At 56.4% G+C, this 24,056-nt stretch overlaps 13 protein-coding genes and 1 non-coding gene across 14 annotated transcripts; 5 read left to right on the forward strand and 9 right to left on the reverse strand.

Annotated features, from left to right (window-relative positions):
* Nucleotides 1–844: 844 nt before the first annotated feature.
* On the reverse strand, nt 845–2,051 carry C7974DRAFT_379744 (uncharacterized protein; the record flags this gene model as incomplete). Its single annotated transcript, XM_046140475.1, has 2 exons — nt 845–1,849; nt 2,019–2,051. 2 exons carry the CDS (start codon nt 2,049–2,051, stop codon nt 845–847), a joined length of 1,038 nt encoding a protein of 345 aa, XP_045992440.1.
* A 255-nt stretch (nt 2,052–2,306) lies between these two features.
* Nucleotides 2,307–3,682, reverse strand: C7974DRAFT_54378 (putative rRNA assembly protein Mis3). The gene is made up of 2 exons (XM_046146824.1): nt 3,490–3,682; nt 2,307–3,438 (listed from the first exon to the last, which is right to left on the reverse strand). Exons 1-2 carry the CDS (start codon nt 3,547–3,549, stop codon nt 2,473–2,475), a joined length of 1,026 nt encoding a protein of 341 aa, XP_045992441.1. The 5' UTR covers nt 3,550–3,682; the 3' UTR covers nt 2,307–2,472.
* Nucleotides 3,683–3,730: 48 nt separating this feature from the next.
* C7974DRAFT_402673 (uncharacterized protein) lies at nt 3,731–5,175 on the reverse strand. Its single transcript, XM_046142742.1, has 2 exons — nt 4,070–5,175; nt 3,731–4,016 (listed from the first exon to the last, which is right to left on the reverse strand). The coding sequence occupies exons 1-2, from the start codon at nt 5,048–5,050 to the stop codon at nt 3,816–3,818; spliced, it is 1,182 nt and encodes a 393-aa protein (XP_045992442.1). The 5' UTR covers nt 5,051–5,175; the 3' UTR covers nt 3,731–3,815.
* Nucleotides 5,176–5,241: 66 nt separating this feature from the next.
* C7974DRAFT_54402 (uncharacterized protein) lies at nt 5,242–6,738 on the forward strand. Its single transcript, XM_046146825.1, has 2 exons — nt 5,242–5,633; nt 5,686–6,738. Exons 1-2 carry the CDS (start codon nt 5,290–5,292, stop codon nt 6,704–6,706), a joined length of 1,365 nt encoding a protein of 454 aa, XP_045992443.1. The 5' UTR covers nt 5,242–5,289; the 3' UTR covers nt 6,707–6,738.
* A 32-nt stretch (nt 6,739–6,770) lies between these two features.
* Nucleotides 6,771–7,927, reverse strand: C7974DRAFT_417025 (origin recognition complex, subunit 6; the record flags this gene model as incomplete). Its single annotated transcript, XM_046144034.1, has 2 exons — nt 6,771–7,686; nt 7,743–7,927. 2 exons carry the CDS (start codon nt 7,925–7,927, stop codon nt 6,771–6,773), a joined length of 1,101 nt encoding a protein of 366 aa, XP_045992444.1.
* Nucleotides 7,928–7,938: 11 nt separating this feature from the next.
* Nucleotides 7,939–10,911, forward strand: C7974DRAFT_402676 (carboxypeptidase-like protein S1). The gene is made up of 6 exons (XM_046142743.1): nt 7,939–8,472; nt 8,521–8,628; nt 8,679–8,745; nt 8,794–8,901; nt 8,948–9,903; nt 9,953–10,911. The coding sequence occupies exons 1-6, from the start codon at nt 8,341–8,343 to the stop codon at nt 10,556–10,558; spliced, it is 1,977 nt and encodes a 658-aa protein (XP_045992445.1). The 5' UTR covers nt 7,939–8,340; the 3' UTR covers nt 10,559–10,911.
* Nucleotides 10,890–11,004, forward strand: C7974DRAFT_t106. The gene has a single exon. It is a non-coding gene; the product is annotated as a tRNA-Leu (tRNA).
* Nucleotides 11,005–11,143: 139 nt separating this feature from the next.
* On the reverse strand, nt 11,144–13,610 carry C7974DRAFT_343442 (acyl transferase/acyl hydrolase/lysophospholipase). The gene is made up of 2 exons (XM_046139312.1): nt 13,050–13,610; nt 11,144–12,997 (listed from the first exon to the last, which is right to left on the reverse strand). Exons 1-2 carry the CDS (start codon nt 13,238–13,240, stop codon nt 11,239–11,241), a joined length of 1,950 nt encoding a protein of 649 aa, XP_045992446.1. The 5' UTR covers nt 13,241–13,610; the 3' UTR covers nt 11,144–11,238.
* Nucleotides 13,611–13,862: 252 nt separating this feature from the next.
* On the reverse strand, nt 13,863–15,026 carry C7974DRAFT_320179 (endo-1,4-beta-xylanase-like protein; the record flags this gene model as incomplete). Its single annotated transcript, XM_046138742.1, has 3 exons — nt 13,863–14,251; nt 14,301–14,901; nt 14,964–15,026. The coding sequence occupies 3 exons, from the start codon at nt 15,024–15,026 to the stop codon at nt 13,863–13,865; spliced, it is 1,053 nt and encodes a 350-aa protein (XP_045992447.1).
* A 980-nt stretch (nt 15,027–16,006) lies between these two features.
* C7974DRAFT_379751 (uncharacterized protein) lies at nt 16,007–16,642 on the forward strand (the record flags this gene model as incomplete). Its single annotated transcript, XM_046140476.1, has 1 exon — nt 16,007–16,642. One exon carries the CDS (start codon nt 16,007–16,009, stop codon nt 16,640–16,642), a length of 636 nt encoding a protein of 211 aa, XP_045992448.1.
* A 290-nt stretch (nt 16,643–16,932) lies between these two features.
* On the reverse strand, nt 16,933–17,869 carry C7974DRAFT_319763 (anticodon-binding protein; the record flags this gene model as incomplete). The annotated part of the gene is made up of 2 exons (XM_046138725.1): nt 16,933–17,140; nt 17,190–17,869. The coding sequence occupies 2 exons, from the start codon at nt 17,867–17,869 to the stop codon at nt 16,933–16,935; spliced, it is 888 nt and encodes a 295-aa protein (XP_045992449.1).
* A 1,109-nt stretch (nt 17,870–18,978) lies between these two features.
* Nucleotides 18,979–19,404, forward strand: C7974DRAFT_320494 (uncharacterized protein; the record flags this gene model as incomplete). The annotated part of the gene is made up of 2 exons (XM_046138755.1): nt 18,979–19,232; nt 19,278–19,404. The coding sequence occupies 2 exons, from the start codon at nt 18,979–18,981 to the stop codon at nt 19,402–19,404; spliced, it is 381 nt and encodes a 126-aa protein (XP_045992450.1).
* A 294-nt stretch (nt 19,405–19,698) lies between these two features.
* On the reverse strand, nt 19,699–21,810 carry C7974DRAFT_366646 (uncharacterized protein; the record flags this gene model as incomplete). The annotated part of the gene is made up of 3 exons (XM_046139854.1): nt 21,637–21,810; nt 21,279–21,587; nt 19,699–19,955 (listed from the first exon to the last, which is right to left on the reverse strand). The coding sequence occupies exons 1-3, from the start codon at nt 21,782–21,784 to the stop codon at nt 19,699–19,701; spliced, it is 714 nt and encodes a 237-aa protein (XP_045992451.1). The 5' UTR covers nt 21,785–21,810.
* Nucleotides 21,811–22,744: 934 nt separating this feature from the next.
* C7974DRAFT_402688 (uncharacterized protein) lies at nt 22,745–23,747 on the reverse strand. Its single transcript, XM_046142744.1, has 2 exons — nt 22,903–23,747; nt 22,745–22,772 (listed from the first exon to the last, which is right to left on the reverse strand). Exon 1 carries the CDS (start codon nt 23,649–23,651, stop codon nt 23,127–23,129), a length of 525 nt encoding a protein of 174 aa, XP_045992452.1. The 5' UTR covers nt 23,652–23,747; the 3' UTR covers nt 22,745–22,772; nt 22,903–23,126.
* Nucleotides 23,748–24,056: the final 309 nt, after the last annotated feature.

Consider the following 24,056-nt stretch of genomic DNA (forward strand, 5'->3'; position numbering starts at 1 on the left):
GATTTTGGTTTTCAACATATGTCCAGCATATTGTAACAGGGTCTCAACATAGCTCAGACATATGTTGAAAACCAAAATCTTGATATAACGATTTTTAAAAAACCCCCGTGCGCTGTATGGTAGTAGTGGGCGTCGTTCCGTGGCGGGTACACATCCTAATTGTCTTATGCGTACCTACGACTGCTCATACTAATTTCCGTATGGCCTCGACAGTGTCATGATCTGCATACAAAACACGGATGAAACAAGACTGGCGATAGTTCCAGGTGCAGCCAAAAGCGCTCCGAGTCGTTGTCCGCAGGTGATCGATCAGGACATATTTCCATCCACAACAACGCGAAGATCCGTTCTGCAAAGGTGGCGCGAGAAGAGCCGAATGTTGATGCTCGGCGAATCGAAGCTTTAATCGTGAACCAGATTGGGCGCAGCTGCTCGTTGTTCGGCCAGACACTGATCAAGCTCGCTCATCATATTGAATTGGAGGTATCGAAGCGTCCATGGCGAATTGACGTACTTCATAGCAACCAGGATTTCTTCGACACAGCAGGAACGATCTGGCAAATGCTATGAAAGCAATCGCCCCAAAAAGCATCATGATTTGATCTGTCAGTAAGTCTTTGACGAAGGTGTACTGGTCACTATGTAAATTTAGTCATGTCCAACTCTAGCCAGGCTGCAACACTTCCTGGGGTGCAAGGAGGCGAATTTGGTCCTTGATAACCCTTTATGGATGGGCATAAGAAGACTAGTTTGAATGCTAAAATAGGATCCCATAAAGAGGCCAAATGGCCAAATATATCTTGGTGCAGTACTTGCGGTTGATAACCCGCCTCTCGGTAAAGTCTCACAACCGCCGTTTATAACTCCAATGCGCTTCCGCATCTGCCAGCAAGCTATCCCAGATCCTCAGCGCCTCGGCCCCCTCCCCATCCTTCCTCAACACTGCCCTCTTTGCCTTCGCAGCCCATACTCTCGCCTCCCCCGTCTGCCCCACCGCATTCCACGCCAACGCCGCAAACCCAAACGGTACGTCCAGAAATCCCTCCAGCCCCTCGTCAACATACATCCGCACCAATTCCGCTGCCATCGCCGGTGTCGCTTCGGACTTCCCACTCCAGTCATTCAGCTGCGCCTGCAGCTCCGCCGCCCGCGCCAACACCGCGTCCGACCGCTCTGCATCCTCACATCGCGCACACCCGCATGCAAAATGGAATCCCTCTGCGACCCGCTCGGCCCTAACTGCTGATTTCTCGAGAGGACTCGTGTACGCGATGGTGATCTCAGCGCCCTCTGGGACGTGACGAGTGACGTGCACAGTGTGCGTTAGCATCAGTGGGTCAAGAACGTACTGGGCGTTGGGGGCGCAGTCGTGGTTCAGCCGGCTTGTTTCAGGGAAAATAGCGAGATGATTTGTGCCGCCGATGCTGAGCTGAAAGGTGTTTGCCTTTGTGATGTCCTGGATACGCACACGAGGATCACCGTAGATATACATGAGGCTAAGGAAAGATGAGCGGGTTGTGGGAGGCAGGCGGGTGACAGCTGTGTGCCAGAGGGCTTCGCGGGCAAGGGTGCTGAGGTCGGCTTCGAGGTAGGCGACGAAGGCCGGAGTGTATCGCAGGATCTGGGTGTCTGGAGCGAGGTCGTGGAGGGCAAGGGTTCCGATGCCTTTGTTCGGAATGCTGGATGTGAACCATTTGTCGCTGCGTTCATTGGTTTTATCAGTCTTAAGAAGGGAAGGATTGGTGAAGGCGGGAAGAGAAGCAACATGAGCCGCTAGCTCCGGTGTCGTGACAATTGATATGCCACGGCCGGATGCAAAGGTAGTGCTTGTAAAGACGCATAGAGGAGCCTGGATGCTGGAGAGAGGGGAGATGCACAACGGCGGGTAGGACCAGGGCCAGGGAAGATGGAAATATGTAGGCGCGACATTAACGGTAGACTGCGCGACTTCAATGGTCCTGGCAATTGTTGTGTTTATGTGCGACTGAAGAAAGGACGTCTGCAGGGTGGTCTCTGACCAGCATTGGCTGTCCAAGATAGTATATGCACATGTTATGTGTAACGTGTTTAAGAGCGCAACCACGAACATGTAAAAATGCGGCTGAGAAAACATCCTGAGTATTCGTACAGATGATAGCATGCAGGGTCATGCAGGACAAACGACGTCGAGATAAGCGTTGTCGTCATCGGCAGTGATGAACGCGGACTAAGTGCCGTCCGAGACACGAGTCGTCAGGGCCACGCCAGCCAAGCGAGCGCGTCACCCTGTCGATTGCTCAACAACCTCAACGAATCGATGCGACTTAGTTGTAGAGTAAATGTAATGGGTATTGAACCTTGTGACTATCCTGAACACCGATGAATGCTGACTATCCCGTCGGGGAGTCGCTAATGCGCTGTTCTGACCGCGAGGTGTCCAAACTGGGCATCTGGACATTCGACTATTATTCTGGTCATGGAGCGATGTGACCGCTATGATGCTTCCTCTGCCTCTCCTCTCGGACTCCTCTTCTTTTTCTTCTCCGGGTCCTCCCCTTCCTCGCGCTTCCGCTTCTTCTTCTTCTTTTCGCCATCCTCCTCTGGCGCAACGAACCCGGCCTGCCTCTCTTTCCGCTTGTCCTCCATCTTCTCCTTCATCTTTGCGTCGCGATCCTCTCGAGCCTGGCGCTCTTTCGCATGCTTGCCCAAGAAATACTCTCCACTTTCGATCTGCAGGTCCACCTTGCTCTTCTCCTGCGCCGGCGGGAACGGGGTGTACGTCTTCTTGCTCTTGTCGGTGACCTTGTGAGGCACTCTACGCTTGCTAAGCGAACGCTTCTTGAAGTTGGGCAGGAAGCGGTCCCAGCTCTCATTCACTAATTCCGGATCTTTCGCAAGCTCCTTCTTGATCATGAGCTCTTTGATGGCGTAAATGGGGTGGACGTTATGCATGGTGTCCTCGATAATGCGTCGTATTGTCTTCAGGCCCTTGTAGGGGCCCATAGCCGCGACCGTGTTGCCTTGCACAAGCAAATAGCACTCTGTCAGCAGCTCGAGCGCTTTCAGCGTAGAGCCGTTCGGTCCCAAGATGCGCTGCCGCCTCTTGACGAAGCGGTCCTTGTTGCCGACCAGATTCCTGATTTTGATGATATCCATAGCCACGTCGTCTTCGAGGATCTTGACCGCCTGCGGGGCAGGTACGCTACGCGCAAGCAGCTTGATAAGGTCGCGCGCGCTTAGGATTGCGGCCGGGTCATACGTCTTGCGGGTTGTTGCAACCGTCATTGAGCCCTCGACCAAATTGAGCGTAGCAGTGATGCCATGTTTCTTCAGAGCCGACTCGATAAATTTCCAAGAGCCCTTAAGGTATTGTTCGCGGTACTTGGGAAAGAGGGTGGAGAAACTCGACTCCTCGGTGAAGGGGCCGGCGGTGTTGTCTTCGGGTTTGAAGGGCTCGATCTAGGTGATGAGTTAGAAGGGAATATCGAAGAATCTGTTTGTTGCGCGCACCTTCCACTTGTCGATATCGTCAGTATCCCATGGCTTCTCGGCGTTATGTGTAGACGGCATCGTGGCGTCTGTCTGCAAAGCTCGTTTGAAAGCGAGAGAACCTTTTTGCGGAGCGGAAGATTAGCGCGTCTGCCAAAGTTTAAACGTTAGCGCACGTGCCAAGGCAGCTCTTATCTTATCTTAGCGCCGGTCCGTCATCACCCACAGCAGCCACACTCTGCACACTTTGCAATCAATAGGTCGCAGCCTTGCTCTGGAAATGGGTGGCATTGCTCGCTTGTCTTCTATACATGCACTGATGATGCTGTTGTTTCAAATCTCCCTGTCTATACGACCTCGAACTCGTAGTAAACGTATGCGGTGTACTCTTGATCACCAGCGTGTCCGGACGACTGCATCTCAGCTGTCAAGGCTGAGTCGTCCTTCTTGACGCGACCCTTGTTGTCGCGCCCGAAAGCGTTGCCGCCCAGGTACGAGTAGTTTGCGTCGAGATTGCTCTTTGCCTTCTTGGCTGATTTCGCGTCCGTCTGAAGTAGTTAGCATCGCGTGCTCGGAGGCTGTGTTCACGGCCTGTGCATACCTGGATGAGACCGCAGACAAAGTCCAGCGGCAGACCATACCGCAATACCGTCTCAACAAAGACGCGTAACGCAAGCACGTGGATCCAGATCATGGCGCTCTCGCTGTATCCTGTCCTCCCCAGTCTCAAAGCCTCGCCCCACTGCTTCTGTGCGTCTCGGGTGAGCTGGTCTGCCTCTTTTGCTTCTTCCTCCTTCCCGCCCTCCTTGTACTTGTAGTCTCTAGGCGTCCATCGCTTTTCTCTACACTTGTGCACAAACTCGGTCGAGTTTTTCTTGAAGGTGGTGACGGCGAACAATGTGAACTCGTCGTCTTTGGCGAGCTGGTTGGCAGAGCGGGGGACGACCATGGGGGTGAGTTCTTCGTACGACTTGTAAAAGTCCTTCACAGCCACGTTGGGCACGGCAATGAGGTGGGTGTCGAGGTAATCCGAGTCGCGGATCAGCGAGTTGGGATTGACGACCGAGACGAGCGACTTGGTGGCCAGGTTTCCGGTCTTCTTGCGCTCTGCAGCGGCGAGGGCCGACTTGGTCTGGTTGTATTGGCTGAACTTGGCCTTGACGTCGTTGTCGATGCCCTGGATCTCTTTCTGCAGCAGATCGATCAGGTCTGCAATGGGCTTGTCTGCGCGATACTTGACCTTGTTCCACTGGAACGTGCGCAGGTACTGCTCCACGGGCTTGTCGTTGATCGTCTTCTGCTGCTGCACCTTGTCTTCGTCGCCGTCCAGGATGGTGCGCAGGCTGTCCCCCACCTTGCCAACGACGCCGTGGCAGGCATGCTCGAGCTTTGCAAGGTCGTCGGCCTGCTGCACCAGCGCATCCAGAGTGCCGATCTTGAATTCGGGGATCGCGAACGGGGAGGTCGAGCCGACGTCATTGGTGACAGTCGAGCGCAGGGCTGTCAGGGCCTCGTCGGCGTGGTTGCTCGGCGAGATGGACGTCGGCAACGACACCAGCAGGTACTTTGTGCCCTTCGACATGGTGGTGGCCGGGGCGTCGTGGGCGGTATCGCGCAGAGTGTTGGTCGTGGCTGCCTGAGTGGGTGTTGCTGCCGAAAATGGAAGCAGCTTCCAGCTCCAGGTACACCAGGTTGGCAGTTGCGGGCGCTAGGACGTGCGTGCGCCCCACATCTATCGCAGCCCGCGCAGAGCCCGTGGATTGCCGCACAAGACTGGCCGTCGGGGAAGCTCTGGGGGCATTCCTCCTGCAACCCTCGAAAATGGCCTCAAGCAGAATCGTTGCACAGCTGCGGCCGGCCGCCAATGCCTTTGGGATACGTTTATTTGGGCTTGCAAATGCGCAGAGGCTCCAGCACGCGGCGCGCATTGCAGCTGGCCCAGCGATGGCAACCCGCCAGCTGCAGCAGTCCGTTCGCTGCGCCTCGTCCGCCGCCGCTGTAGAGAAGCCGGCGCGAACGGGCCTGTATGAGCTTCACAGCAAGCACGGAGCCAAGTTCGTGCCCTTTGGCGGCTACGAGATGCCGGTGCAGTACAGCGACCTGAGCATCATCGAGTCGCACAAGTGGACCCGCGAGAAAGCCAGTCTCTTCGACGTGGGACACATGTAAGCGCGTGACAATACCGACTTATCAGAGATTGTTCTAACGCCTGTGTAGGGTCCAGCACCACTTCTCAGGCCCTGGCGCCGAAGCGTTCCTCGAGAGCATCACTCCCTCCTCCATCTCCACGCTGCCTCCGAACCAGTCGACCCTCTCGACCTTGCTACACCCCGAGACCGGCGGCATCGTCGACGATACCGTCATTGCGCGCCTGCCAGACAGGTTCTACGTCGTCACCAATGCCGGCTGCCGCGAGAAGGACAAAGCCTACTTGGCTGAACAGCTCGAGTCGTGGCAGAAGCAGAACCCTGACCAGGCAGTCGAGTGGAACATCCTCGACGGCCAGGGCTTGGTTGCTCTCCAAGGTCCCCTTTCCGCCGATATCCTTTCCCGCGTGCTTGCAGACGAGTCTCGCCTGACCTTGAAGGCATTGTACTTCGGCCAGTGCATCCCGGCAACCATCAAGGGCACAGATGTCGAGGTGCTCGTAAGCCGCGCAGGCTACACTGGAGAGGATGGCTTTGAGATCAGCATTCCCTCCTCCGCCACCGAGGCAGTCACCCAGTTCCTCCTCGACAACGCAAAGGACGAGCTGCGCTTTGCCGGCCTCGGTGCGCGCGACACGCTCCGTCTCGAGGCCGGCATGTGCCTCTACGGCCATGATTTGGACGACACTACGACTCCTGTCGAAGCCGCGCTGTCCTGGATCATTGGAAAAGATCGCCGCGCAAAGGGCGGCTTCCACGGAGACTCTGTCATCCTGCAGCAACTGAAGAAGAAGTCTGAGGGCGGCGGCGTGTCGCGACGTCGTATTGGCCTCATTGTCGAGGGCTCACCGGCACGTGAAGGCGCTGAGATTGTCAGCGAGTCCGGCGAGAAGATCGGCGTCATCACCTCTGGTTGCCCCTCGCCCACGCTGAAGAAGAACATATCCATGGGCTATATCAAGGACGGCCTGCACAAGGCCGGGACCGAAGTTCAAGTAGTCGTGCGAGGTAAGAATAGGAAGGCTGTGGTGACCAAGATGCCTTTCGTTCCTAGCAAGTACTTCAAGCAGCCCACGACGGCCAAGGCCTAGGCAAGTAGCATGGTCAATCAGGGTCCCTATACGTGGATGGGTTTCGATAGGAATTCATAACGTTCTACTCCCCTGCTGCCTCCTTTGCGTTGTAACGAGCCATGACGTCAGCCTCCCATGTCTTGAACTCTTGCATCTGACGCTCGCCCAAGTAGTCATTGCAATCTTGTAACATGGTCCCAAAGCCAATGGAATCACTACCACTGTTTTTAAGGCCCAAAACTGTGCCGGTTGATGATCGCGAAGTGTTTGCATTCACCGTCTCAATGCCTTCCATGTCGTCAGCATCTCCTGGAGGCGAAACGTTCAAGAGCCATTCCATTTGCAGCCAGCCTTCCTGCTGTGCCACAGTCATCAGCATATCAATCTCAGGCGACAGGCTATTGTATGCAACATCTTTTGCCTCGGGTAGCTCCAAAATAGTGCTGATGGCCGTGTTCCGGCGCTCGTTGTACTGCTCCGGCGTAACGTTCTGGGTCGTCATTCTAGCCAGGACGTACAGAACTACAACAACGACTAGCGCAAATAGCTTAGTCTCCGTGACAGCTGCAATTGGTGCCTGTGATGCACTCGCAGCTCGCCGTGGGCGCTTGCTGGGCGTTCCCGCAGCCGCCGTGGTCATGCGCGCCATCAGTGGCAGAACAGATTCAATGCCGGTATATACGTGAGGGGCTGCAAGGGGAAACGAGAACTTCTTCACGAGCACCCGAATGCAGGGCATAACCCATGCTGGCGGTTCTCCCGCGCCGCTATCCGTCTTCTGGATGGTCCGGGGTGTCTTCCTGGCGCTCAGAGGCGTTTTGGGTGTATTCTTTGCAGAATCTGACGCGGATGGCAGGTTTTTTCGCGGTGTTTGAGGCTCACGAGGGGTCGACGAGTCGGGCAGGGCGCTGGCGAGGTAGCTGTACAGCTTTTTGTAAACCCGCGGCGGACATGGTGGGCGGGACGCTACCGAGGGCAGATTGAGGCGACTCTTCAGTCTACACAGACTTGTTAGCCGTTGCACGCCATCCAGCAGCAGATTACAAGACCCCACCGTTCACAGGCCAACTGCGCGCATGCGTATGGTCGTGCAATCTCCTCGTCCGGCTTCAGCGAATTGGCAACGCTGCGCGAGCGGGCCAGAAGAGACAGCGCAATGTCCACCAGTTCGAGAGGAAGCGGCCCGTTGAGTGTTGGGACCAGCCCGGTTAGAGCCTGCTCGATGCTGGCTCTGCTCATGTTCCGCGGGTGGTCGATGATGCACCGTAAACAGCGCGCTCTACGCGTCGCCCCGACCGAGCTAAGCATGTGGGGCGTCCGTCCCCCACCCCGTCACCTACCTGCTGCGTTACGCCGCTACGTTGCCCATGAACTCAGACCTCTTAGCCAATAAACCTGTTCTTGCGCAACTGTTTACCCCGCTTGAAGATGCAACACAGTGGCTATCTATACCTAGGTACCTTCAAGCTCGACTTGGCCCTCTTGTTGACCTTCCGTATTGGTCTTGTAGACACCGCTCTAAGACGACACCTAGCATGCTGCCCAGCATTGCCAACCATACCAGGACGGCAGGCGTCCCATAACCGCGGGCATGTCAGAGCTTAAGAACAGTGTATTGCCAGAAGCATGGTTTCATTTCACTCCACTTCATCATGGTTGCTTCAAAGGCCCTCGCCGTGCTTGCGCTGGTGGCCTCTGCCGCCGCGCAGTTCCCTGCCGAACCTGTGGGCGTAAAGGTTTTGGAATCTCGCTTTGGTGATGGCGTGACCATCTCATACAAGGAGGTAGGCATGTTGTCTTTGAAGTTTCGTGAGCCAGGCTGAGCAAACAAGAACGACCTGTGCGAAACTACCCCGGGAGTACGCTCGTACTCTGGCCATGTTCATCTTCCACCCGGCACTGCAGACCTTGGACAAGGCCAGGACTATCCAATCAACACGGCAAGTCGGTCATATTTGATTAGATCTGCCTACTCTAATAACGTAATCAGTTCTTCTGGTTCTTTGAAGCGCGCAACGACCCTGCAAACGCACCAACGGTCATCTGGCTTAACGGAGGCAAGGCAATCTTCACCGGCAAGCCTCTACATTTCTAATCAGAACAAGGTCCTGGATCCTCCTCGATGTATGGCATCCTCGAGGAGAATGGCCCCTGCTATGCAAACTCGGATTCAAATTCCACTCGCCTCTCTGAATGGAGCTGGAACAATGAGGGTATGTGTCTGTGTCGAAGCGATCTAGAAATATACTAAAAGAACAGCCAACATGTTATATCTCGACCAGCCCGTGCAGGTGGGCTTCTCGTACGACACACTCCAGAATGTGACACGAAATCTGTTGACGGGTGAGGTTGCGCTGCTGAATGCAACAGATCCAGTGCCAGAACAAAACAGCACCTTCCTGACTGGCACTTTTCCCAGCCGCAACCCTAACAATACAGCCTTTGGTAGCGTGAACGGTGCCATCGCTGCATGGCACTTCGCTCAAGCCTGGTTCCAAGAGTTCCCGCACCTGCTTCCGAACGACACACGTCTTAGCCTCGCTGCACAGTCTTATGGAGGGCGCTACGGACCTACCATGTTTACATTCTGGGAGGAGCAGAACCAGCGGATCGAGAACGGCACATGGAGTGGCGGCGAAGGTGAACAGTTCATCCTACATCTCGACACTTTGCTCATGATCTCCGGATGCGTTGACCGCTATGTCCAGTACCCGTACTATCCACAGCAGGCGTTCCGCGACAATGGTTATGGCATCGAAGCAGTGAACGAGACCGTCTACAATGCGATGGTCGAGTCCGTGCCAGAATGTCTCGAACGCATCACCACATGCCGCGAGGCAGCAGCTGAGTCTGATCCGGAGAACCTGGGTATCAATGCGACTGTCAACGATCTGTGCGAGGCTGCGGAAACTTTCTGTCGTGCGAATATAGTCAGCCCCTACACCCAAAATTCTGGCCTCGATTATTACGATATCTCGACTCAGTCACCACCGCCATTCCCACCTCCGTTTCACGAGGGCTTCTTGAATCAGGAGTGGGTGTTGCAAGAACTGGGGGTGCCCCTGAACTGGACGGGCAACTCGCCGCAGGCTTCAGCAGCATACCGTGACATTGGTGATTACCCCAGAGATTCGTGGCTTGACGATCTCGCCTTTCTGCTGGACAACGGTATCAAAGTCTCCCTTGTACACGGAGATCTGGATTTCGCATGCCCAGTAAGTGATCCCGTCGTAGAGATACACGTTTTAGCTGACTCTCCCCTAGTGGGCAAGTGGGGATGCTGTGGCAAAGGCAATCAATTGGACAGGTTCCGATGGATACGCGGCCGCGCAGTATGCCGAGATCCAGACCAACGACTCGTATGTCGGAGGTCTAGTTCGCCAGCATGGGAACCTCAGCTACATAAGGACGTACCAAGCTGGTCACGCCATTCCTGCATACCAGCCAGAGACGGCATACAAAGTCTTCACTCGCGCCTTGTTCAACTTGGACATAGCTACGGGCACCGTGTCAACAGCCGGTAACTACACCAGCACAGGTCGCGATGATCCCAACGTACAGCTGCAGGCTACCCCACAGGATTTGACATACTGTTACACATACGCCCCAGACTCCTGCTACGAGTGGCAGCAGGAAGCCATCGCCAACGGCACTGCTGAGATATGCAACTGGATTTTTGTCGATGCCAATTCAACGCAGCTGTTCCCAGACGTTATTGCCAGATGCCGTGGCGGAAGCAACCAGACAGTGCCTGGAAATGGCAGTCACCATCTGCCAGAGTTTGAAGGCGGCGCTGGGGTTCTGGCCAGCAGAGGAACCTTTACCACTACACTCTTCAGCTTTGTCGTTGTAGCCATGCTCATGATGTAGGGCTTTTGGCGTTTGACACATGTGTTGTCGATCGCTTTGCACGCAACGTGTCGGATAGTCTGCACGGACTTGCATCAGTGTACACGCCCCACTTCGTATCCCACGCTCTTTGATATGGAAATGTTGGTGTGGCATTCAAAAGCCGTGCTACTGCTTCGATAATACATGGTACTTGGATGGATACCACTTCCGCTACGGGGCAAATTTTACCCGTCTCCACTCACGCACAGGCGACTTTGAGCCTCTGCTGCGGCATTCTCATCCTCGCATCTGCACAGTATATAAACCACATGAATGAAATCTTAGTCATCAAGTCATACAACTGGAAACGGGTGAGGTGGCCGAGTTGGTTATGGCGCCAGGTTAAGGTCTTTCTCCTTAGCATCTGCTGAGCAATCAGCTTCCTGGTCACGAAAGTGGCGCGAGTTCGAGTCTCGTCCTCATCAACATCGTCTGTGTTACGCAGATTCTCCAGGTATAATTTTTTGCGCTTCTGGGGCAGTTGATATTCACGTACACGGAGGCGATGATGTGTGTTTTTGTGGATGAATGATTAGGTGCCAGGCGACACTTACCGCGTGCGCACCTCCTGAGACCCGCTGCAAAAGATGGCGAACACTTGTATTAGCAGGAGTGTATTACATAAAAATCTAATCTACCGTCTCTGAATGCACCCAAGTTCATGCCAAATCCAACGACTGGCCACCAAAGATAGGCTCAAGCCGCATGCCACCAAAACTCCATCCGTCGACAACAACCCCTTCCTCATACCGCTTGCTCACGATGAAGCCCAGTGCACCATCAAGCCCCACTTTCACGTCAACATCGCCCTCTATCTCGACCCATCCTTTCCCAACACTCTCCTCATACCGCCTCTTTCCAACCCGCACACGGACAGCATCAGGATGCAGCAGCACCACTGCCACATCCGGGGTGATCTTGACGTCCACAAAGCGGCTCTGAAATGTGGTCGCATCAAACGGCCGCCCGACGCTGAGCACGAGATCGTGCGGCGCCGTGTGCACGGCCTCGTGGAACGCGACGATGAACTGCACCTTGTACCGGCCTGGGGGAATCCCCGTCTTGATGCTGCGCACGCAGATGTTGCCCGCTTTGACGCACTGGTACACCGCGGCTTCGTCGCGCGACCCGTCGCGGTCCAGGTCTGCGGCTACGGGGTACACGCTGCGCAGGCCGCCGGTCGCGTCGACGGCGATGCCGGCTTCGCCTGAGGGCGAGGCGGTGCGCAGCTGCGACAGGGTCTTGGAGTCGTCTTGCGGGGTGGCGCCGAGAAGGCGACCCGTCTTGAAGTCGACTTTGACCAGTTCGAAGGCGTCGTCTTCGCCACCGAATTTGAAGTGCGTGGCGGGGATCTCGAATTTCGGGGGCAGCGCGGACAGCTTTGCCATGATTTCGCCGAACTCGTGGGCGCGTCGCTGCTGCTCGCCGTCTTGCATGTACTGCTCGGTCAGCGAGGCCATTTCGTCTTCCTTCATCCACTGCTCCAGGCTGATGTTGGCGAGCCCGCGATCGACGTCGAAGCGGTAGTACTTGGTGTCGCTGTGGTTGTACATGCGGCGCATCTCGTTATCGACTCGCGCGGTCGAGGTCGCCATCCCAGCCAGCGCCGTGGCGAGCGAGATATCCGTGCCGAGCCCAAACGGGAGCCACGACGCCATCTTCTTGACGCTCGAGAGACTCTGCAGCCCTGTCCCCACGGACACAATCACACCGATCGATCGGTTCTCCCACAGGGCTTTGGCAGCGTAGTCGACTTCCGCGCAGGGGTTGTTGAACCCCACCCCACCGTCGAGATACGTCACCTTGGGCGTCCCGAACTGCATTTCCTCGAAAAACGTCGGTGCGGCGGAAGTCGCCCGCAGCGCCTCCCAGATGCGCGTTGTGCGGTCGTTGGGATCGAATGTGGAGAGTATCCGCGGTAAGCCCAGGGCGTTCTTGAGCGACGTGAGCACGAAGCCTCGACACCCCGCTGCGTTTGGCTTGCGATGTACCGACTGACGCGGGTGGAGTTTCCAAGTGTCTGTCCGCGGCGGCAGTGACTTTGGGGGAAATGTGCTGTCCTCGGATGTCGACGTCTTTGTGGTTGCGACGGGGCTTTGGGTCACCACGTCGCCCCAGATGCTGTTATGTCTCTGGTCGGCCGAGGTGTCGATTTCCTCGAACAGCGCCTCGTCCCACATCAGCTCGTTCTCGGCAAATCCAAGCTCTTTCAGCGCCGACTTGATTGCATTGGCGAGAACTACCCCAGAGAACCGCGTCGCCCCTGTCGGCACTTTCATCCCGAAGGCTGTGAACGAACGGTCATGCTCGAAGATCTGCTGCGCGAGCTTGAGATAGATGTCTATGCACTGCTCACAGTTGAGTCGCAATCGGGACAGCAGTATTGCAATAATGCCACCCGTTGATGTGCCACCGATGCTGGGATAAGTGAGTACGCTAAACACAGGCGCGGGAAAAGGATACAACCTACAGATCGAAGTAGTCACAGGGCCTCAACGGTTCGTGATCGCCATGCGGCCGCCGTCCAAGCCGCTTTTCTTCCAGCGCAATATTCTGCATCAAGTCTCGCAGCACCATCAGCGAGGACAGTCCTCGTACTCCCCCTCCATCCAGCGATAGCAGCCGCAGCGGCGCCTGCGGATCTCGCGTGCTAGAGTCCATGTCGAGGCGTATCTTGGAGACGCCTGGATATGGATTGCTCGTCAAATTCTCCTCTTATTAGGTGTTTACCTGAGCCAAGTTGCCTACACGCGTGTGACTGTGACGCAGGCGATGTTGATGAATGCGAAATATCGAGTTGCAAACGCAACAACAGAACGACGAGTCATTATATATATACCTCGCCAGCCAGCCGCATTGCGGCGCACCGTGGTCCCGCAGATCCGCCTGCGCTGGGGTGGGGGCCGAGTAGGCGCCCGCTTACCGCAGATTTATTGTTGCGCTGACCCGGTCCCTAGATAGGCAACTGGCTGCGCCAACAGGCGTGCGGCGCAAGGCGCTCGGCAAGTTGGATTGCACTGTGTAGTGTACATGTCTCTAGTTGTGGGGGTGTGCCGGCGTGGTGCCGGCTTGGCTGTGCTGCGCCACCGCGGTCAGCAGCGCAGCCTGGCGTATGTCAGCCTTACCAGCTTACAAGGGCGGCATGAGGCTCTGCAGTGGGAACGTCATGTATTGAAGGACTACGCGATGACTGTTACTACTTCATATGAGACATCTTGCCTGACGCACCGCTCTGTTCTTAAAAAAAGTGCGTTGATTGTGCTGACTCTACAAATCCACTAATCTAATTCTTCTTGCCTTTCTTGATACCCGCCAGGAACCCGTCGTAGGCAGGCTTCTTCTGATAGTTGTCGTCCCACAGAAGCGCCGCGCCCTCTGTAGCGAAGACGCCCGGAATCCACGAGTACTTGTCTGAGATACCCCACACGGTCATGCCGACACAGCGCTTCACGGCAATGCAGGACTTTGCGATGCGCTCGAACGCCGCCGCCTGGACCGCCAGCTTCTCAGGTGTGGCGGGAGTATTCATGCGCACGTCGATCTCAGTATAGACTACGTCGACGCCCTCGTTAGATGTCGCCTTCAGAGCTGCCTCAAGGGTGGCTTGGTCGGGAACAGCGCCGGGAGCTGTTGCCGTGGGCTCGCTGGCAAGGTGGGCCTGGTAACCGACACCTGTTGCGTGTTAGTAGCTGCCTGAACCTTTCAATCTTAATCTGCGTACCGTCAATCTTCACGCCGTAGGACTTGACAAGCTTAACGATCCTCTTAGCACCCTCTGTCTTGGCGCCGTTGTACTCAAGATTGTAGTCGTTGTAGTACAGCTTCGAGCCCTTGGCGTACTTGGCCGCGAGGCGGAACGCAATGGGTATGTACGCCTCGCCGATGGTGTCGAGGAACACGCTTTTCCTGTAGGTGCCGTCCTCGTTCAAGGCCTCGTTGACAACGTCCCAGCGAGTGCATGCACCTTTCCAGCGACCGGCGACGTTCTTGATGTGGTTCTCCATGATAGAGATCAGCGTCTTGTTGTCGAAGCCGCCGCCAGAGACCCACGTGGGCAATTGGCTGTGCCAGACCAGGGTGTGGCAGTGGATTTGCTGGTCGTACTGCTTCGCGAAAGCAACGACCGCATCGCCGCCAGCGAACGTGAAGTTGTTCCGAGATGGCTCAGTAGACTCCCATTTCATGGCATTCTCCGGAGTGACTGAGTTAAAGTCTTGATCAATAATCTTGGGCTCAGCAGGCTCATTGCGGATGGTCAGAGCTGTGCCGATGAAGTCGCGGCCTCGGTCACGGAATGCCTTGTATAGACTGGTTTCCTTAGGCTTCGAGTTGGTCCTTGTTCGATGTTAGCAGGGACCGAGGTCGCTCACGGGACTTGGCAAACGAACGGTACAGCCAAGACCGATGTGGTCAGTGCCAGAGATGCGACAATGCTGGAGAAGTGCATGGTGAATGATTGGCGCGAATGCTTGCTGTGCGACAAGTACTGTTTCAGCGAAGCTCGAGGGAATATATATATACGACGATTCTGCGGGCGACATCTGCATGCGGACTCATCAACCGGGTTGGCGGACACGTTTAACCGGCATCATTACTTCATCAAACCACCAGGCACGCTTACTCGAACAGTGGCCGGCTTGGGACCGCGGGTGGAAGCGCACGCGGGGATCACTCCTTGGTACCGATCTGGAATCATGGCATCCGGGCAATCCCTCCGGCGGTTAGGGATGCTCCGTTGGCCCTGTTCCTGAGGGGAAGCAATACCATAGGATTGAAGATAACCATTGTATATTAGTGAGATGGTATCACGGCGCCGACCTAAGGGTAGGCGATGCTGGGGAATGCTATTGTCGAGCCAGGACGTGAGCCTCGGAAACCCCATGGGGAATTTACCCCAGCTAAAGCCAAGCCTCGTTCAATTCGTGGCTACAGGGAGCGGAAGAGGGAGGTGTATGGAAGGCTCGTGGCAATTTAGCCATTTAGCCGTATGATGCTCATCTTAAGTCGGAGGTTTTGGTGCGGAAGCAAGTCCATGAGTCCACACAGTGCCCCTCGCACGTAGTGTCTGTGGTAACGGTGCACTAGCAGCTTTCCTGCAGGTGCAAGTGAGAGGATCGGCATTGTCTTGGGGGCGTCTATTAGCCGCAGGCAGATTTTAAACACGACTGAGAAAGCTATGGGCGTTGTGCAGCTTCTCGAGAATTTTTTGGGGGCACCATCGAACGGGACGACTTCGTGAAACGTCATGATCGAGTTCTGTACGGATGCAGAGACATCTGAGTTTGTCCGGGTGCACACAGTAGAGCTGATCGAGCGTGTCCGGGTGTAGAGTGTTCGGCCTCGCCTCAACTGGGCCCCACAGCCCCACATATACCTCGACCTCCAACAACTTTTTCTTATGACGGATTGCGCTCGCCAACCGTCACCATGGCGCCAATTCGCGACGACAACCTCTTCACTGAGCGCTACTCGCAGTTTGTCTCTCTCCCCGCCGCAGCGCTCGCAACACCGCTCCCCGCCCTCTGCGCGTCCGTCTTTTCGCCGCTGCTGCTCTCGTACTTCCCACCAGCGCGCGGCGTCATTCTCGCATACGAGGACGTTGCGCTCTCATCCTCGCCGTCCGACGATGCCGGCGACGCACACGTGCTGCTGCGCCACGTCGACGAGTACGCCAGCCCGTTCCTGTGGGCGTCGGCAACGTTTCTGATCTGGCGCCCTCAGCGCGGCCACCACATCACCGCGCGCATCACGCACCAGAGCAAGACGCACATCACGCTCTCCTTTCTTAACGTCTTCCCCGTCTCGGTGCTCGCGACACAGCTGCCGTCGAGCTGGACGTTCCAGCCACAGGGCACGGATGAGGGCGTGTGGGTCAGCGAGGACGGCGATGTTTCGGGAGACGTGAGCGTGCGGCTGGTTGACTTTGACGGGAGAACGGACGGGAAGTCAAAGGGGAAGGGCCTGCGGCTAGAGGGCAGTCTGCTGAGTGAGGAGGAGGAGACGAGGCAGGAGAAGGGCAAGGGCAAGGCGCGGCGGGGCATTCTGAAGGGGTCAAGAGGATGAGGGCAGACGGTGAGAAGATGAGGGTGATGTTAAGAAGATGAGGGCGACGTCGAGAAGACGAGGGCAGATGTCGAGAAGATGACGACAGATGTTGAGAGCATGACGACAGGCGTGTAGAAGTCGCGGACAAACGCAAGGGGCTGGCAGTCAGGAGCATAGCAGGCGTTCAGGAAAAGTTTCATTGGGTATATCCACAATCATAAGACCACGCGCGGTAGTCTTGTACAGAGCAATAGTTTCTAAGTCTTCTGCAAATCGTCGTTCTGCCACTCTTCCACACAGCACTTGTCCTACAAATAATCCTTCTTGCGCCCCGTCCGCGTGTACTGGTTCAGATGCCACTCGACGTCGCCCTCCTTGTTGTCCAGGGTACCTGCGCGGATTTCGAACAGGCGCATGCTCATGCGCGGCCCGACCTCGGCCAGCTCGACGGACTGGTAGCCGGTCTTGACGAAGACGTGGTGGCGCACCTCTATTGTGTCCTCGATGTTCTTGAATCTGGGCGGATCAGTTAGCAGGGCGCTGGGCGGCGGGGGGCAAGACGTACGTGACGACGCGGTTGCCAATCTTGGCCGTGGGCTCGCGCGGCGGGAACAGGTGCTTGAGGACCTGCTCGACGCGCTTGCCCAGCTTCGACTGGAAGCCCTCGAAGATCAGGTGCGGATACGACTCGGACACGGTGCCGCGGGCGCTGTTGGGAATGTCGGCGCGCAGCACGACGTTGTGCAGACTGAAGCTGGCCGTGGGGCCGTGGGGGAAGTGGCTGACGGTCAGGGCGGTGGGCGTGCCGCGGTGCTCGTGCAGCAGCACAATGTCGCTGAGCCCGCTGCTCTTGGCGCTGTCGACCAGGTTGCTGAGGATCAGGTTACCGCGGTTGAGGCGCACGCTCGTCGGCAGCAGCAGCCGCATCTCCTTTGCAAAGGTGCCCAGCCGCGACGACGGGTCGCGCGACGTCGTCACCAGGATGCGCGGGTCCACGACGCCCGACAGCTGCGCGTACTCGTCGTCGAGCCCGAGCTCCTCCTCGACCGTGCGGTCGGCGCGGCTCTCGTCGTACTTGAAGTCGGCGCGCAGCGTCTCGTCGTCGGCCACCTCTTTGGACAGCGGCTTGCCTGAAGCCAGCGACGCCTTGAGCGCCGCGCGTTTGCTGGCGAGCTCGGCATCGCGCAGCGTGAGCGCCCGCCGGTAGAGGTAGTCGCGCCGCTCGCGGGCCTGTCTGCGGATCATGGCGAGTGATGTGCGTGTACGGGCGTGTAGACGTGTGCGGGCGTGTCTGTACGTGTGTGTGCGTGTGTGTGGGGGCGTACGGCGTGTGCGCGTCGGCAGTGCTGTTCTGCTTGCAGAGGCCGTCGTGCTTCTGCGCCGTTGTCGAGTTCGGCGCTGGAAATTTCCAGCGCTTGGTCCTTAACTCCGTAACTCCGCGCCCCACTTTGCCAAGGCCCTGACCACCTCCACCGTTCCCCAGCTCGTCCTTGTCTTCACCTCCCAATGCACGCTGTGTCGTTTGTAACACTCGAGTCCGCGTGAGCCTCTCACCACACGCACGGGATCAGCCTCTTGCCACTTGTACACACACGTGTCACATACCTCTGTCCTCCGCGACCCGTTGCATCACTCGACACCTCGACCTTGCCGTGCAGAGTGCACAGCTGTGCTTATAGTTCCGTGTTACTGCTCTCGAGAATCCCGCTATTGTGGCCTCACACAACTACAGATACACTAGATTGGTACATCTTCACCGCCTTTCGCCGTGGCCAACGTGTTTGTATCCATTTCGGCCCTGCCGCAATCATTGCCACAACACTGCCGAAGCTTTGAAGCGGCTCCCATTTCCCGTCTGCCACGAATGTATTTCGATGCTCCAGTAGCATCAGGCTAGACAGCTAGCCGCAATGCTTGATATCGTCGGGCGCGTGCGAGATGCGTCAATTCATGCATCATACCATCTCTGGCCCTGTCGCCACTCTGGCTCGACATGGTAGGACCGTGTATGCGCCATCATGACAAGACCCTATTCTCGTAGCACCCTCGAAACTCTCATCAGGATTTGCACAGGATACAAACAGCCACCTTGCCATCGGCAGCATGCGTCTTGACAGCCCGGTCGCCCGTCACCACCTCCAGCATGCGTGAGCGCAAATTGAGTGGCCATGGCGACTGTTGCATTGCACACCGCAAGTATTGATCGAAATAGCCATCGGGTACAGAAGCGCAAAGCCTCAAGCCCTCATAACAACGTGCCTGTCTATAAATCGGCCCTGCCTTGCCCAACAAGGAGACACTTCATCGATTCCCCACTCATTGCGCCTACGTAACATCCCCGCAAGACTCGCACAATGTTCCTGTCGTCCCTCCTTGCTGCCCTGCTTTCTGCAGCCCCCTTGACGCAATCCGCGCCCGTCGACTACCCCCAAATACCCGCAGATCCGTACAACTGCGGGTACGTACGGCCGCACTGGAACGTCAGCGTCGTCGCCGGCGTCTTCGCGTATGACTCCTGCTCGGCCTTCTTCTTCAACGAGACGCTCGGCGGCTGGCAGGATGCCTTTGCCTACGCGCTCTACGGAGGGTGCATCTGCCGCTTCTACACGTATGTCGTCTCTCCATCCGTTGAGTGTTTGCTGATGTCGATGAGGTTTACGGAGGATTGCTTGGGTAATGTCAAGGTCCCGGATTACCAGGGGCCGACTGATAGGTCGAGGGAATCGCTGTTTCCGGGCTCAAGGCCGAGCTGGTATAGGTGCCGGAGGACCGAGGGTTGAGGTCAGCATGAAGCGATGGCCGCCTACTATGGACATGGAAAAGGTTTTGTAGCCCTCTGCTCCGCTATCCGATTGATTTGTTGGCAAAATGGTTCAGAAACACTGTCACGCCGTGGTTTGTTATTCGCGTTTGGAAGAGGAAGTATTCATCTTTTAATGTTAAAGTGTGCATCACATCACGTCCACTTTGTGTCCAAGATATGACATGCTCCTTCCAGCTGAGCAGGAAGCGGACTCGACAGCTCCGAGTGTAGCAGCAGACTAGCTTTAGCACCAGTGCTGGTGAGCTGCAAACTACAGCTTTGCTCGCGTCCACCAGCGGCGAAGGTTACGGCTCGTCAATGCAGTCATACCCTCACCCCGCGCTTGAGACGATTCCGTCGGTGCCTTCTCCCCACCTGCGGGCACCGGCTCGACAACCATAAGCAAGTTGGCCTGCGATGACAGCTGCCTTTGATCACGGAACACCCGGATCTTCGAGATGTACAGGTTCCCAAGTTCCTTCTTGTGCTGGAGCAGGAAATAGCTGAACGCCTGCGCATTCGGAGTACCTGGCCCGCGTCAGTCCGCTGTGCTCAACACCCGCCACCGCACTGACCGAGAATCGCCTGCCCTTGCGCAGTCGCCGTGTCGAATTCAAAGCCGCCCCACTCGGGGAAGCCCCAGGCGCCTGGCAGAACCTCGCGGACTGCGCGCGAGAGGACGCGCCGCGTGTGCTTGTTCGTGATCGACACTGACAGGAAGTAGTGGATGTTTTTCACGTCGCTGGCGGCCACGGTTGCGAGCTTCTGCCACGATATCCACGCCATGTCGGAGAAGGCGCGGATCAGCGGCAGAGCGTCTGCGCCGTCGACGGCGGGCGTCCGTCGCTTCCCGGCTTCCTGCGGAGAGAGCCGGTCGATTGCAATAATGACTATGGCACCTGTCAGCAAGGGGCGGATTCGGCAGCCACGCCCCGGATGTTCACGCACCGCCGCTCACTTCGTCCAGCCCAAAAGCATAGTGTGCGCCGGTGTGGCGGTACTGCTTCTGGCCAACCTGGTAGCTTTGCTTGTCGATTGGGATCCACTCGCCATTCTCATCCGGTTTTGAGAGACCGTGTGCGAAAGAGACCAGCCGGATGTCGCCTCCTTCGTCCTCGACTTTGTCTGACGCGCCCATGTCCCGGAGGACGTGATCGATGCCCCACTGGCGCACGTTGTTGCCTTGCGTTGGTCTTAGCTCCCATCCCCAAGTTTCGAGGTCCTCTGCGACAAGTCAGTGCTCCGGGCGAGGATAGCTGCAAGCAAGGGCCCTACTGAGGTGTGTTTCGTCGAAGGCGCCAGCGGCTGTGTCGCGCGGCGGCTCGAAGAGCTTGCCGGCTTCGTTGTCGGAGCCGCGCATTGCATGGAGGAATCTTTCGCCTTTGCATCTCGACTTCTCCCATTCCGTGTCTTCTGCATTTTCATAAAGGTTGAGAAAGCCACCTTTCTGGCCGGCTCCCGGCTTGGGTGGGACTGTAAGAGGCAAGGTAGCCGGGAGGCTCTTGGGATCGACAGCTGTGATATTGACGAGGTCAGGAGCGGCTTTGATCCTGTTGATGGCATCGTTTTGGCGCGTGTGGGTCGAAAACAAATCAGAGATGGGCTTAGTCTGCTGATCTTCCGGCCTGGGTACTTCACTGTTTACTGGCACTGGCTCCACGATAAGGAGCAAGTTTGGCCCCGGCCGCTGTCTATCGTCGTGGAAGACACGGATCTTGGAGATGTACAAGTTGCCGAGGTCGGCCTTGTGTTGCAGAAGTAGGTAGCTGAATGCTTGGGCATTGGGTGTGCCTGACGTCAGTCGCTGGTCAGTATGATTTATGATGTTGTTAGACCGAAGGCAGAACTTACCCAAGATGGCTTGTCCTTCGGGTGTATCAGTATCGAATTCGTATCCTCCCCAGGCTGGAAATTGCTGTGCCTCGGGCACAATGTTTCGAATGGCCCGTGACAGAATAGCGTCCGTCTCAGCATTGATGATTGACAACGAAAGGAAGAATCTCAGGTTCTTTATGTTTCCTGCGTGTTCGCCGAACATTTTCCACAACATCCAAGCTACGTCTGAACATGATTTAACGGCAGGTAGCTCGTCGCCTTGCACGGCAGGTGTCCGTTCTTTTCCAGCAGATTGCGGCGACTTTCGATCCATTGCAATGATCACTGCTCACGATGTAAGCTTGAGAGAGGAAAACCCAGCATCATCACAAACCTCCTTTGGGCCCGTTAAAGGCCATCCCATAATGTCCTCCGGTTTTACGATACGTTCGGCCGTCATATTCGTACGTCTCGTCAAGGGGCACACCGTCATCTCCGTGGCGGTCCAGGTCAGACCCGTGATCCAACATCAGGCAATGCATTTCATCACCTGCCACCCCAAGATCTCTGAGCACCTGGTCGACACCCCAAACTCTGAAGTCGTTGTTGATATAGTTCAGGTGGAGCTCCCAACCCCACTCCTCTGCTTCGTCTGCCCTCGAGTTAGCTTGCGCACGAGGTCATCTAGGCTCAACACCATACCAATGCTGTCAAACTCCGAGGCGGCAGTGTTCCTGGGCGGCCGGAACAACTGGCCCGCTTCTGGATCAGTGCCACGGCATGCTCGTACAAAGTTTTGGCCCTTGCACCTGGCCTTCTCCCACACCTCGTCGCTTGCGCTAGGGTAAAGCGGCAGGTACGGCTCGAACGGTTCTTTAGGTGTGTCTGGAGGTGGCTTGTCAGACTCTGGAGGCGGAATATCGTCCGCGAATGGAGTAGTGCAGTTGGACTCCGTGAGCGCAGCAGGCGCATACGTAACGTTGGCAAAGTAGTCCAAGTTTCGAATGCGTCGAGAGCTGCGAGCGCCGAGGTGCTGAGACTGGACGCTACATGTAGCGAAGACCAGCATCAAGACATTGAGTAGCTTCATGCTGGGTGGTCTAGAATGAGGTTGAGGTGCAAGGGAGGTAATAAGGAGGAGGCAATCTCAAGGTTGAGCTCGCACATGGTGGGGTGAAACCTGCAACGTTACTCACCTTCACTTGCAATCTACAAGAACGCGACACACTGCAGGTGGACCGATTGTGCTCGATTGGTACTACTCTATCACTGGACTATCTCGATGTTCTGGCTCTATCCAATATGCTGCTATATGCCTGTCGCATAGTTCCTAGGGTGAGCGCGACTACAGTCGGGCCCGCAGAGCGCTCTCCATGGCTTCTTCCGTGACCTTCTCCACATGAAGCAGCATGCATGGATCAGGGAATTTCATGTTGTTCTTGAACAGCGTAATCTTCGAGATCTTGAGGTTTCCGAGGGCCGACTTGTGTTGGATGAGGAAGTAGCTGAACGCGAGAGCGTTAGGCGTGCCTGAAGGCTGTCAGTGCTCATCCCGGATCAAGCTGGATCACAATGACACCATCTGGAGGCGCTTGGAGATGTATGGATCTTGCAGACGTCCCAAGTCTTATCCGCTGAGGAATTCAAAGCGATCACTTACCAAGCAAAGCTGCACCCTCTTCTGTGTTGGCGTCTACATCGTGGCCGGGCCAGGCTGGTACTTCGCTGTATGATGCCTTGCTGAGCACCTTCGATATAACGCCCCTCGTGTCGAGGTTCGTGATGGCGATCGTCATGAAGTAGCGCATGGATGAGGGTGCAGTGCCAGTGGCTGCTTTCCACTTCAACCAAGCGACGTCGGAGAACGAGTGCAGATCTGGAATCTCATCGCCCTGCACCGGGGGGACTCGCTGGCTGCCTGCAAACTGAGGCGATTTGCGGTCCATGGCCAAAAGGACTGAGCCAGTCGTTAGATGCGTCGCCAGTGCTGTGACAGTGGAACTCACCTCCGCTAGAATCGAAACCAAAGGTGTATTCACTACCCGTCACGCGGTAGCTCTTGTCACCGACAGTGTACTGCGGCTGGCTGTTGTAGGGAGTAGGACCGTAGCCGCCGCCATTGGCGTCGGCGTCACCGTGAGCGACCTTGACGACTTGTATGCTGCCTCCGTCCTTCGTGGCCTTGTCAGAGATACCTACAGCACGAAGGACGTGATCCACACCCCACGCTTTGTCGAACTTGTAGCTACTAGCAGAGACTGATGAATCGCTCCATGCCCACATAGACAAGTCGCCTGTGATGGTATTAGCCATATAGTACACGTCGAATTGAATCGATTGTACACTTGCCGGTGTCAGTGAAGATACTCTCAGAAGAGTCGCGAGTTGGCTTGAAGAGCTTGCCGGCATCTGAGCTAGACGAGTGCATGGCCCTCATGAAGTTCTCGCCTCTGCATTTGCAAGTGTTGTAGTAGTCGTCCGTGGCGAAGGGATACGGCAGGTAGAGTGGGCGGTCGTCAGCCGCGATCGAGACATCGTGGTCGCTGCCCTGGGGCCGAGCGACTCGTGCGTCAACCAGCGCCAGGAGAAAGACAAACAGGAGTACAAAAAGCTTCATCTTGGGTAGATGAGTGTTGGTTGTGGTGGTTGTGTTGACAAGTATAGATCACGCTGCGGTAGGAGAAGATATACAGGTAGGGACCGGAGACGTAGCGGACAAACGGGCTTTTCGGAAGCTACCTTCACTTCCACCAAAAAGGTTTTTCACTTTATCGCACAGCATTCCAGTAAGGCAGAACACCAGTGCTCCAGTTC

The sequence above is a fragment of the Boeremia exigua genome (assembly GCF_020726555.1).
Source record: "Boeremia exigua strain MPI-SDFR-AT-0100 chromosome Unknown C7974scaffold_12, whole genome shotgun sequence".
In the NCBI taxonomy this organism is placed as follows: domain Eukaryota; kingdom Fungi; phylum Ascomycota; class Dothideomycetes; order Pleosporales; family Didymellaceae; genus Boeremia; species Boeremia exigua.